Source organism: Thermobia domestica, chromosome 17, assembly GCF_964235325.1.
Source record: "Thermobia domestica chromosome 17, izTheDome1.hap1.1, whole genome shotgun sequence".
NCBI classification, from domain to species: Eukaryota; Metazoa; Arthropoda; class Insecta; order Zygentoma; family Lepismatidae; genus Thermobia; species Thermobia domestica.
Window position 1 is genome coordinate 46,593,139 of NC_137470.1, and position 13,870 is coordinate 46,607,008.

Sequence of the window (13,870 nt, forward strand, 5' to 3'; positions counted from 1 at the left end):
GGGCGGAAAGAAAAACTATAACGTTGCAGGGAGTTCAGGTCTTACTGTTGCCATGTTTTCAAAGTTAAAGATAGAAGTTTCCTTAATGTGTTTTTTTTTTTTTTCAAAATCTAAAACAGGCAAGGCATAGATATGTGTCTCCTCTAGGTTTGTTCAAATTTTGACGTTTGTAACCTTAATAATAATGAAGAAAATAGTGAAAAACTTTGCTATGCTTTTTAAATGGGCTAACTTTCAAGGTTGCTAGAGGTACCATATCACCTTAAGGAGTACGATAAAGAAGTGAGTGTGTAGTACAAAACTGAGAGATATCGAAGAACTCAAGGACAGAATAAAAGGTGTGATATTCAATATTCTCCCCGAAATGTGTGTTCGGACACTAAATTGTATGTGTATTAATCGTGCTGGTGGGCAGGTTGAGACTCTCTATAACGAAAACTGACTAAATGCTTTCTCTCAAATAATGTTTTCACTTACCCTGTATAGATAACACATCCTAAAAGCATCACTATCAATTAAGTTCAATTAATGTACCAAACGTTACTGTATGGTTTCTACATCTTGAGAATAAGTGCAAAACGTTGTCTATCTCGTTCGATCAGTATAATGTTGACTCCTCCTCTCCTGCTTCACAAAAAACCTTTAGTTTCTTCTTGTTTCATAAAGACAAAATTTTAAGCAAAACATGCAGTAAATAAATTAAAAGTTATAATTAAACCATGAGAAAATACAAGAACAATTAAAAGAATGAAATAAAACCCATATTATATATAGCCAATCTTTAAAGCATCATTATCAGAAAATCTTTACTTCTTCTTTATTTTTTTTTCATAAATACAAGCTTCAGGTACAACAGGTACAATAGATGGATTAAAAAGCCATAATTAAAACACGAGAAAATAAAAGAACAAATAAAGGAACGAAGTTAAACCTGTATTATATATAACTAATTTTTAAAGCACCATTCTCAAGTAAGTCCCATTACGATACCAAAGGTTACTGTATGGTTTCTACTTCTACACCTTCACAATAAACGTGAAACGCTGTCTCTCTTGATCAATCAATATTATCTTCTAGTATGTTTCAAGAAAAATCCCTTAGTTAAACCATCAGGCAATACAATAAAAATTAAAGAATGCAACTAAATAAAACTTCTGTTACATATAACCAATCTCTAAAGCACCGTTATCACTTAAGTTCAAATAAGGCACTGCACCTTATTGTATGGTTTGTATACCTTCATAACAAATTCGGAAATTTGTCTCTCTCGATCAATCAATGTGATTATGACTCCTTTCTTCCTGATTCACGAATAACCATCAATTCTGTATCAGTTTCACGTGAGTCTTCTTGTTTCTGCTTAAGGTAGCGTCCTGCAGTGTATCCTGTAAAGAGTCATCAATAATTTCTATTTCATGAACGATACGAAGAGTATTCAGAAAGTAACTTTCCCACGCATCCAATAGCTAGGAAACCGTATGCTGCACGAAGCGACTGCGTGCGCGCGAGAGAGTAAGATCGTAGCATGGTGCATGCGCCAGCGGAACTTCTCTAGTGTTCTCAGTAGCGTCGTGGCAGTGGTTGAAGATGGAAGTTCCTATTCGAGATCCCGCTGCATATGAAGTGCAAGCAGTGATAAAGTCTTTGAATACACAGAGCATAGCGCCGACTGAAATCCATCGTCAGCTGTATCGTTGCAAAAATTTCAATGCAGACCCTATGTGCCTTGCTTTGTGTACTGGAGTCAGCTGCTTCGGCACCCACCTGGCACACAACTTCTATAAGCGTTCCGTGACTATGGTGTGCCATAAGAAGCGTGAAATCTGCGGGAACTGCTCGCTCATGACGTTAGGCCCATAGACCTGGCAGAGCTGACTATGAATTTCAATCGACGCTATGCTCTGTGCATTCAAAAACTTCACCACTGTTCGCACTTCACACGTGGTGGAAGCTGGAATAGGAACGTCCATCTTCAAGCACTGCCATGATGCTACTGAGAGCATTAGGGAAGTTCCGCTGGTGCATGCGCAATGCTAGGACCTTATTCCGTCACGTGCACGCAATCGCTTTGCGCAACATACGGTTTCCTAGCAATAGGACGCAAGAGAAATTTAATTTCTAGATGCGCCTCGTATAACTGAATATATCAAACAATAATTGCCAGATCTTATTTTTTACATTTTGTTAATAAGCATTTAAGATCAGTCTAGAAGTGATGTTTAAAGAGACCCAGTTCGACATATTAATTTCAGAAAATACTTCCCTTTCTGAAGTCCTGCTAGCTTAATTTGAACAATTACAACTACGAGTATTATGAACATGATGTGACTAACTATACGTCATTACCATTCAACGTAACATATGAAACATTATATATATATATATATATATATATATATTACAAAATTCGAAGATCGAACTCCGGGAAGTGATTTCATACATCAAACGGAAGAAAATAGTTTTTATAAACATGGATGGAAAAACACGATTACTTTGAAAGCTGCCGAAGCCGTCGGAAAATAAATTTTTAAACCTACATAGCTCGAGAACTGAAGGGACCTTTCGCAAGCGGTTCAAGAAATTACAGAGGAATTAATAAACGCTGTACTCAAATACCCATGTTTCACAATCCTCCGGTACCGGAGAAACTAATTTTATTCAGAAAGTTGGGGTACGTGGAAATACTTTGAAGTACTAAATAAGAATAAATAAGTATATTCAAATAAATGCCATTTAAAAATAGTTTCATTTTTCTGTTAGTTAATGAAATGACTAATATCAATTTCATGTAAAAGTCAACATTATTTTCAAGAATTACGCCACCACACACGGGATATTTTACCTTCAGAGGTGCTCTTTTTTATTATAAAATGGAATCAAACTTTGATGTTAAAATATGATGTGAAACGTTTTTCAGGACGTATTTAGTAATTTGCTCCTGTTTCAGAATAAAAATTTACAATAAAATACATCATATCTTTGAGTTCGAAAATCATCTATATCTGGAAATACTTACGATCGTAACTGTTTAATAAGACAGAGTGATCGTAACGTAGTTCGTCATTTGAAGGTACAAATTACATGACAAACAGAAATCTTGTTTAATTGTCCGAGAATCGAATCCACGTCTTTCATTTGTCAAAGGTTTCACTACTACTGAATTATATAATAATAATATTTGTATAGGCCTTAATGCATAGCAAAAAATAAGGTGTGAAATAACACAAATGACTAGCACTTTAGCGTGTTACTTGTGTGTTAATTTAACACCACAGACATCGCCTTCCGATCCTATCAGAAGTAACTACTAATTGTCAGTGAGAATTTGAATTGGATTTTATTGCTTGCGATGAGCAAAGCTTTATGCAGTATATTTGGCATTAATGCCAATAACGAATAACGTAATATCTTTGCTGTAATCGGTCACGAAAATAGTTCAGTAAGTCTATGAATCATCTGAGAACAGTTATATCAGCAGTAGTGTTGTCACCTGTTGTTCTTATATACTAGCACATAAGAAGAACAGATAAGAACAGTAGGCAGCACCTACTCATGTAACTGTTGTCAGACAATTCATATGGTCACAAAACTATTTTCGTGGTTGATTACAGAAAACATAGTACGTTACTCGTTACTTGGCATAAATGCTAAATATACTGCGTAAATGTTTACGTATAGCAAACAATAAAATCTAACGTAAATTTTCACTGACAATTACTTGTTATTTCTGATATGCTCGGAAAGCGATGTCCTTGGTGTTAAATTAACGCACAAGTAACACCATAAAGTGGTAGTCATTTTGTGTTAACACCTTATTTTTTGCTGTGTAGGATTGTCTGAAAACTAAATATTTCATAACGAAGCTTTTAGAATGTTTATAACATTTAAGCACCTTCTTTAAAATCTCTTCAAAAAAGTCAGTTGTCTCTGGAAAATAATTTCGAGTGTTGTTAGGTTAACGAAAGCTTATTGAGTAGCACACAAATGAGAGCTGAATTATATCCGTGACAGTTCAGCAATAGAAGAAAACCCAAAGTACTGAAGTACCATCATATGAACCAGGATTAGTTCCAAAAAGTATTTCAATTGTCATATTGCAGAAGCTGCTATGCAGAAAGTTCGACAATTGTGTTAGCTCATTCATAGTTTTGATTAGTGTTGTCCGCGAGAGAAGACAAGGGAAAATTTCCGTGACGAGACGAAACTGTCCCAACACAAAAAGACACTTTTTTTCTAGAATGAGGCATCACTTTGACGACACCTTTCCAAAACAAGACAGCTTCAAGTCCTGTACACACCATTCTTTATTTATCCTTTTTGTAGATGTGTATTGGAAAACATAGAAGGGAACAGTTGAAGTTGTTTTTGTTCATCAGGATAAATAAGCTTTAGTTATACACTTACCAATCTTCCTATTTCAAGTCCCTCTTTCAGATTTATGCCCAGCCATTTAACTCCTTAATAAATAAATAATGATAAACGAGAACACGTTTAGTAAGTAATAATAATTATATATTTAGTTTTAATAAATAGGATTGAAGAGGTTTCGAACCACTTGGGCTTCCTGTATATACGCCTGTATTTATCCTAGGACTAATCATTATTTCACAGAGCTATGACGTTATTTCCTATTTGTAGTAGTACTTGTTAACTCTCCTAATTTCAGTCTAATACGTATCGGTGTAGATATGCAACAGGCATAGTGCATAAAGAAATTCCCTACCAAATTCCATCTGTGCGAAATATCGACATGCTTCACACGAAGCATATTTCTTTGCTGGCCAGTCCTTCCATACATGTTTATTTGGACCTACATTTCCTTCATAGTATGTCCAGGATTTTTTTTAATTCATGTGCAATTGCCCTAAAATCCAGGAATTATTTTTAAATTCAGGTATGACTTCCCATGTAGATTTCAAACCCGCTTTTTCTATCATTATTAATTTTTTTGACGGTTTTCTCGATTTCTGGCGCTGATAACTCTAAAAGGATGCGACTGTTGTTCAGCATAACTATTTGTATGAATACTTACTATCTTAATAGGCCACGGTGTCAAGCTAGTATACGTGCCTTTAGGCAAAAAGAGCTTATTGTTCTAGTCTATTGACAGATGATGTCGCTTCTTTTTCTAAATATATATTTTTTTTCCACACGTTTTTCTTACTGCATAATAGCAAAATTGAAACAATCCTTTTGACATTTCTTTCTTTCGTTGATGACGGCATTTGATCTCAAGTTGAATGACTAACACAAAATTCTTCCTTAGCTCACGATGAGCTGCAATGTGATGATTATTATTATCGATGAACGTTGGCATTCTGTGAGCGAGGTTTTCATATTGTCATGCTTTTACTAACTAGTGAGTTGAGGCTCTTAAAGGAGGCTCCGCCGTATTATGGATGGGGTATATGTGTTTATGGCTGTCAATCACTTAAAAACTACTCAAGACACCTCAATTAAATTTTCAGTGGCGTCTTCCTGAAATAACAGAAGCTGGCCAATATCGAAAAAGGCGGAACAAGCTTGCAAAATATTTATGATCTAATGTATCATTTCATGTACGAGTAGCTTTCATATGGTTAAACGTAACAGACATTTGATTTAAGAGGGCTTTTTGCTTCAGAAAATACAACTGCTGTATTTATTTGTATAAATCTATATGAAGACGCTGGGGAGACTTTCTTTCGTTCCATTTTCTTAACCACCGGGTCTATAAACAGGAAATTTCTTGTGTATATACAAGGCAATTCACTTAAAATTGAACCGCGAATTAATCAGAAATGGAAGATACAATCGATGCGCTGTTTTCACAGATGTCGCGTACCAAAAGAAGGAAGTAATTTGACATAATCTGCAATACCACCAGATCAGCTGTTTTGCCAATCCAACATAAAGATATATTTTTTTCGAATGGTATTACGGCAGATTATTACGTACTTTAATCTACATGCTAATCGAAAACTTACAATACCATATTCATTATTCAGTGTTACTGACTAAGGATGCTAGAGTAACAGAAACATTGAACCTTTGCAGTTTTCTACAGCAATAATAACGGAATTTAGACTGACAGAGCAAAGCACGCCCAAAGTACCTTAGTGTTGGAAACCGTATCTTCAAGTTGACAACTGCATTATCCATCGCGCTTTACTATGCAGGGTTGGTTTGAGATATACCTGACTCGTGTTTCGTATTTTTCCTGGTCCACAAATTCCTCAGATATCAATAACATTGTGAGTATTTGAAATGGGCAATGAAAAAACAAAAATCATCCGAATTTCGCTGTACTGGAAGATCAGTTGTCATTGAGTGGGCTACATTTGATGTGAATGTGATTTAGTCATATTGATACTATGACCCGGAAATATCTTGAAAACATTACAGTAGATATTCATATTAAAGCCTGAAGTAAGCGTTATGTATTTTTCTCCACAGTGCTTAATTACCAGCAACCAAGTACCAGTTCATCACAATTACACTGTTCACCAGCACCTTCAGCGTCAACCATTGAAAGAATTTTTAAAAAGTTAGCATGAAGATAGAGAACAAGAAAAGTAAGCTTTATAAAACATATTATGTATCATAATAATTAATTTATCCCCCACAATTCAAATGTTCGACATTAATATAAAATGTGGTTATTCATATTGTACACGTAAATGTTTGCTCTAAAAATCGACTATAAAGAGCTTTATCAGTCGAGTGAACATAATAGCTATCATTCCTTTAACCTTCGAGAAGGCGCGCTGCCGAAGTAACGCGAGTAGTCGCGAACGGTCATAATGACCGCATGAACATAATGTGTTGCAAATATAGTTTTAAACATTTTTCTTGTACTAGAAAGGTAATTTTGTATGTTTTTGATTAGGAGGGAATGAAATACTTATTATTATAATAAGTTTTACAGTAATAACTATTAAAGAAACCTACACTAGACATCTACTGTTTTTTTATTCTTATCTGGAGTAAAATATGGTTTTCTTTGTTACATATATTTTTAGATAAATAACTACGCAGTAGTTTAATTGGAAATTCATGTTCTAATGCTGTTCTTTTATTTTTGTATGGAAACACAATATTTCTTTTTTTTATAATAGTACATTTGGAAGTCAACTCTTTGGTTCATCTAAAATTAGAAAATACAATAGTAAATTAGTAAAGTAAATATTATATAAACATAACAATAAAACAAATCTTCACAGCGTATTTTACATTCACTCGTAGCTAAGAGGTTAGCACACGTCTTTGGCGTGGGTCTTCGAGGTTCGAATCTCGGTGGAAGTTCATGTGGTTCGGATCTCACTTTTAGCAGTAGATGCACGTCTCATATAGTCTCGATGCTGAAAAGGACGCTAAATTAAAATCAAATCAAATCAAATTTACACTGAATTATTTTACGGTCCTATTATATTGAAACTTCACCTCCTATACATCACTACATTGATATCTTTTAGGTTATCTTCAATTCTACACTGTTTTATACACTTCGCCATCGCTTATTTCGGCCTCTGCTGCTCTAACAGCATTCGAAGAATCGCTGGTCATTTCTGGGTTGAAAGTCTTCAAGCTCACTTGCAGACTCCTCACTTCCACTTTCGTGTTCACTCACTTCTACATTATCTTTCTTTGCTATGATCTTCCTCAGACAGAAGTTCCACGAGATCATCTTGGCTGATTTATCTGAATAGTCCTTTCCTAACATTTCCCTCTGTTCTTTTAGGCTGTTAATCCCTAATTTCCTCTTTTTTCGCACTTTGTATCAGTTTGTTAACTCTGTAGATCCCTCTTCTGTCCATTAAAAATATTTATAAAGCTTAAAATATCTCCAAAGCAAAAGTTACGTGGGAAGCGAGGCACTGGGAAAACCAATACACGTTTAGTCGGTCGCGCGTGTTGGAAAGCACGGCAGAGTCACTAAACAATCACTAGTAGTTAAACTAAACAACGGATAACGGACTGATTGAACAGGAATGTTGGGGGAGGTGTGAGGGAAGACTAGGTGGACGGTGGAGTCTGTCCGACAAACAACGGAAAATAACAAATAATTTCCCTTTGGTGCTTTTGACTGCGGCGCGACTACTCAAAGGTTAAGGAACTCTGGTGCGGAAGGCGTAGCATAATTTCAGGAAGCTTTTTGAAATCTCATTTTTTGGCAGAATATCACAACCGATCATTAACTTCGTTCCACAATTAAATATGTTGTACAGTATATTGGATTCCGTTTGTGGGAATTTTGCATGGAGCTCATACAGAAGAACACATCAGAAGTGATATTACACAACGTATACTATTAGCCAGTACAGTGTTATATTTTGCTGTTTCCCCACACATCACTTTTAGTTCTTCTAAACTATGGTCCTCCCAGATTAAAGCACAATACTCCCAGTGGCTAGCTCTGTAACTGTTTCTCAACTGCGCAGTTTTAACGTTGTACATTTACTAAGCAAGTCCCTATTACTTTACTGCCTTAATTACTATGTTGCACTTGTCTGTAACTAGACGATATGAACACATTGAATAAATGTCATCAGTTAATTCAAATAAAATGACATGAAATCTTTAGTTTAAAGTCCTCTGTGTTTGTCCTATAGTTCACAAGAGACTGACGAAATAATCGATAGAATGAAGAGAGAGAGAGAGAAAGATTAGGAGTATCTGAGAAACCGAACACAATATTAACTACCACACTCTCTCAGAGGCTAGGATCGTTTGTATGATATTTTGTACCTGGAATAGTTCTCTATCACTACACACCTATACAGGGTTTGTCTGGAAAGGACTGATTTTTAAAAAAAATTATTCACAATTTTTACACATCGCCTTAATAGTTTTCCTCCTGCATCAATACAGCATTTCCAGCGACTCTGCCATTCGCTGAAGGCTCCCTGGAACGCACAAACTAGAAATGCTCTTCAGTTCCCTTGTTACGGCCTCTTGAATGACCTGGAGCAAGCCGTGGTGCCGTCCTTTCATGACCCTCTTCAGTCAGGGGAAGAAGTCTACAGGAGCGACATCTGGGTTGTAGGATGGGTGGGGAAGCTGTGTGATACCATGTTTGGTCTGGAAGTCCATGACAGCAAAGGAGGTGTGGCTCGGCGCATTGTCGTGATGAAGCTTCCATGATCCAGCCATTGTTGGATGGACGCGGGCGACTCGTTTCCTTAATCTTTCAAGTACTTTCACGTAGAATGCAGCACTTTCACTAAGTTTTCGTCACTGTTTGCCGTTGAAGGGCGTCCTCACCGTTCCCTATCTTCAACTTGCTCTCTTTCTTCCCAAAACAATTTCTACCACTCAAAAACACTTGATCGACCCATGGAATCACTCCGATAAGCAGTCTTGATCATGTCATGGGTCTCACTCGCAGTTTTATCCAGTTTGACGCAAAACTTCACCATGTAACGCTGCAATAACAAACTGTTTTAATATTGTTCTGTATCGGCACTAGCTGATACCCATCCTTCCGTAGACTTCATAAGTGTTCCGAATCGAAACAAGAAGTTTCTTTTACAATACGTGTAATCTCGGGAACACCATTAAAGGAAGTTCTTTTTTGAAAGAGGATAGATCTTCCTCTACCTCCTGTATCTTACCAATCGCAAACTTCCCTGGTGTTCGTGAAAGAGTCAATGCTGCCAGATTTCTAAATTGAATGACTGGTTCTTCCCCTGTTTAAAGGTTTCGACTTCAGATTGCCATATCAGGACAGGAAAAGCACAAACTGATTTTTCAGTTCGACCTAGATAGTAACTTGCATTATGTTTGTATTCAAAAAATTTCTATAAAGTGACATTTTTATTTATTCTTCATAAAAGATGCATTACGGGTAAATGGGTTGACGAAGATTCATATTTTGAATATAAAAAAAGCATTAAAAAACATTGTACTTTTGGCTCTAGAAGGGTATACGTTTATTCTGAACTAAGGTCAATTACCTACATCGCAGGGTTAAAATAAGAAAAATTAGTAACATGTTCCGTTACTCAGCACTTTTTACTATTACAGAAGCGCTTTCTGCTTAATTTCGATTTAAGCAGCATCGGAAGTGTCAATGTCCATCTTAGCGTCCCCAAAATCTATGGATTCGACACTAATATCGATCATTTATATATATATATATATCTTGCCCTCTCCTAAGTTGCACCGTCACAGTGAAATAAGAAACATCACAGGCCCGAACCTCATCTATGTTGAAAATTTGATCGAGATCGGTCGAGTGGTTCGAGACTTATTAAGTCATAAACAGCCACTTTCATTTTTATTTATAAAAATTTCTACAAGAGACTTACTTTTGGTGCTCTTGTTTCGATTTATACTTTAGGACGGGGAATGGGATTATCTTCTACTTCTTCCCTGAATTTTATAGGTTTCCGAATTTTGCAAACGATGATAAAATGAATCGCATACACGTACGTTTAAACTTAAATTCTCGGTATAGTTAACAACAGAGTTAGATCTTCTTAATTCATGAATGAGCAGGAAGCACATACAAAAGGGGTTAAATGTATGTTTTTTTTTTTTTATGTCAACAGTTATCAGATCTATAAATTCAAGTTCTCTACTTTCCCTAGCAATTTTGTTGAAAATGGTTGTAGCCTGCTGGTGTCTTAATATCCTCTTGCTGATCGAAAGTATTTAATTTCTTTCGGCCCTGGATAACGATTTCGGCACCAGAAGATCCGCAACCTGGTCCCTTTAACCAGAGAAGTCAAAGAAACAATGAGAAGGATGGAAAATGAAATGAAATCTTTAAGTTTTACGTCCTACGGTTGTGCCGGATAGACTAAGAGAAGGATGGAGTACTTGGAAGTGGGAAAAAGGTGAGGAAGCAAAGTGTGCTTATATTGCGGAACACACAAAAGCTTTTGCATGCAGTGGTTCAAAACGACCGAGATTTGCCGAGCAAAAATGTTATCGAACTTACTTCAGACGTCAAACAATATGTTGCAACGAAGTGACACGTGAAAAGAAAGGGTTATCTTTCAGCAAAATAGATAACTTGACTCGCGATTTGCTGCGATATACGGTATACAAATGCTGTAAATAAGGAGTCACCAACAGCAAGAACGTTATTTCAAATTATGTGCGAGAAGTCATCCGAAACTATCTACGAATTTCTTTGTTCCATCAGAACATTACGTTGTTCGTAACATAGTATGAGATTTTGGTAGAAATTAGTGTCAAGAAAACGTGCAAAGTGTGAGTTCAATCAAGTTATTGCTTAGATATATCATTATCTGGAAGAAATTAAAGCTTGTCGTTCGGAGATACTACGACCTGTACCTAGACTAATCTTGGTACAATAGAAACACATGTCAAATGCAGAATTGGCCCGAGGATTCTGAGAATTGCGTAGATACAACTTCAGACAAAAAAGGGGAAAGAATTGTTATGAATTATGGTGATGGATTTGATAACGTAAATGGTGATTTATTTATAACAAACGAACAAAAAGTCTGAAGGTCCTATGGACTATCATGGGACAATGAAAGCAGAAATTTTTGAGTATTGCTTTGGAAACTCCGCACTAAAACCTAGATATACCAGTGGCTGAGTTTTGAATAATACACCCTACAATAGACGTGTAATTAATCCGAAGCTCAATTCATCGCGAAGAAAAGAAACTATTCTTAATTATATGAGAACTCGCAATATCGGCATACCTAGTCCACTCTCAATAAAACTTGTCCTCCTTAAGATTACTCAAGAACGAAAGGAAGACCGAAAGAAAGTAAAGCTTAAACACGTATTTGGCTTTTTTTTAATGAAAAATTCGTATATCAAATATCACATCTCCAACTTAAGCGCACCCTTACATTGTGTACGTTGTTAATATAAAAATGAAAGTTAGAATTATACAGAAATTGCCGCCAATTCCTCTTTTAGAAGTGGAATTTCCGAAAACGCCGAAACACGTTATTTTTAATCAAAAGTTTATATGCGAAATTTCACACCATAACTTAAGCAAAATGTAACATTCAGCATATTGTGAATAAAGAATTTGAAATTTGAATATATTGTATAAATAATTTCACCCTTTCGCCCTATGTTTTTGGTTATTCCAAATGAACATTTTATATGTCTACTTTTACCTTTCTAACTCCAGGAATTCTGAGATACTCTACTTTTAAGAAAAAAAATATTTGAATCCGATTTTAACCCTTCACCCGTTTTTATACGATATGCATTTCAAAAATATTTCCTTATCCCTTGCTTTCGTGACAAGCGGAGCACTCTATGCATATTTCATGTTTCTATCTAGAATACATTGATCTAGGTCACTTTACTTCATTTTATAATAGAATAGGTACGTGCCAATCTTATATAAGAAAGAACATAGCTAAAACTAAGTGAGTTTCATTTCATACCATGAAATTACGGTAGACTTCCAAAATAAGGGAATTCATTTATCAAACTTGAAGTAATACATCTATAACTACTGCTTGCAATAGAGTAATAAGACCAAAGAGAGAACCTATTCATCTCATGCTAAATCCATATCAGAAAGTCATTACTCGGTATGCCCTGCTCTGTGAGAAAAGCTCAAACCAGTAATGATTAACTTTAACCACTTCCGGATTCAATAAAAATTAATGGAGGAGATAGAACCTACACTTGAGAAGCTGAATCGAACGGAAAAAACTGCATATCGATATCTCTTAGTGTTTTTGCTCTGTGGAAATCAGTATTGAAAGCGGAAGTAGTAGTAAATTTCAGACATTTTCGGTTTTGGTAGTGTGTTGCGGTTGAAATGTTACGTTCTCTTGACACCCTTGTCGCCATGTAATACCATTTTGTACTATGATAATAACTTTTGAAAGCGGAAATGGTTTATTTTAACCATTTCCGGTTTGAGTTGAGTTGACTGAGTTTAACGTCCCTTTTAGCAGTGAGGCTATATAAGACGAGACCTACTGATTAACGTGGAATCCGAACCACATGGGCTCCCGCCAGGAATAAAACACGGGTCTCCCACGCCACAGGCGGATAGGCTAACCGCTTAGACACGAAAGGAGCTGACTTTCGGTTTGAATGGAGGGTTAACAAACGAAATGCAATCTATTCTTGGAACGCTCAATCAACTGCAAGAAACCACATTTTGATATCTCTTACAGTTTTTGCTCTGATACCTGTCGCGAGACGGACGGAGCCGTTTTATAAGACTTCCGACACTTATGCATAGTGTAGTTTGGAAGTCTGAAATGAACATAACTCTAGTAAGTAATTCATATTCAGTTCTGATATTTTAGTATATATTTTAATAATTATGCTAATAAGGACTGGATCATTTAACGTTATCTTTTGGCTTATTTATTTCTTTTTCTTTTGAATTACATAATTCACGAGCATAATATGTTTCTACGAGGGTAAGTCAATAAGTAACTGCAATATTTTTCTATTTCTTTTCAGGTTGGCTCTACAGTATTGTGTGCTCACCAGACGCTACGTATCACTGTTGGCTTCGCCTGTGGTAAGTTGCAGCGTTATCACATCAGTCCGCTTTGCGCTGTTGGAAACAAAGATGGCGGCGCCACACTCTGTGTGCACCAAAGAAGAACAGTGTTCTCTCATCCGTTTTTTCTAGTTTGAAGGTGTACCCGGAGCGGAAATTCATAGATGACTTTCAGCAAACGGGGACAATGTGTTGCCACAGCAAAGTCTTTACCAGTGGATTCAACAGTTGAAAAGTAGTACAACGATCATGAAGGATGAGAAAAGAGAATGGCGTTCAGCTATAAAATTGATGACCTTATTGAACGAGTTCGTGGCTTGATTCTGAATAAGAGATGAGTGACTGTTAATGAAGTAGCAAACCATATGCAGATTAGTCAATGGTTCTGCATCAACTTTCACAAAGTCTGTGCGAGAT

The 13,870-nt window shown here is 36.1% G+C and overlaps 1 protein-coding gene across 1 annotated transcript in view; it reads right to left on the reverse strand.

The window, feature by feature from the left end:
- Positions 1-764: 764 nt before the first annotated feature.
- Positions 765-13,870, reverse strand: part of LOC145674544 (uncharacterized) — a 62,730-nt gene continuing 49,624 nt past the window's right edge. Inside the window, exon 4 of the mRNA XM_081744711.1 lies at positions 765-1,385. Coding sequence (XP_081600837.1) covers positions 1,320-1,385 — 66 coding nt within the window. The 3' untranslated portion in view covers positions 765-1,319. The remainder of the gene's footprint in view (positions 1,386-13,870) is intronic.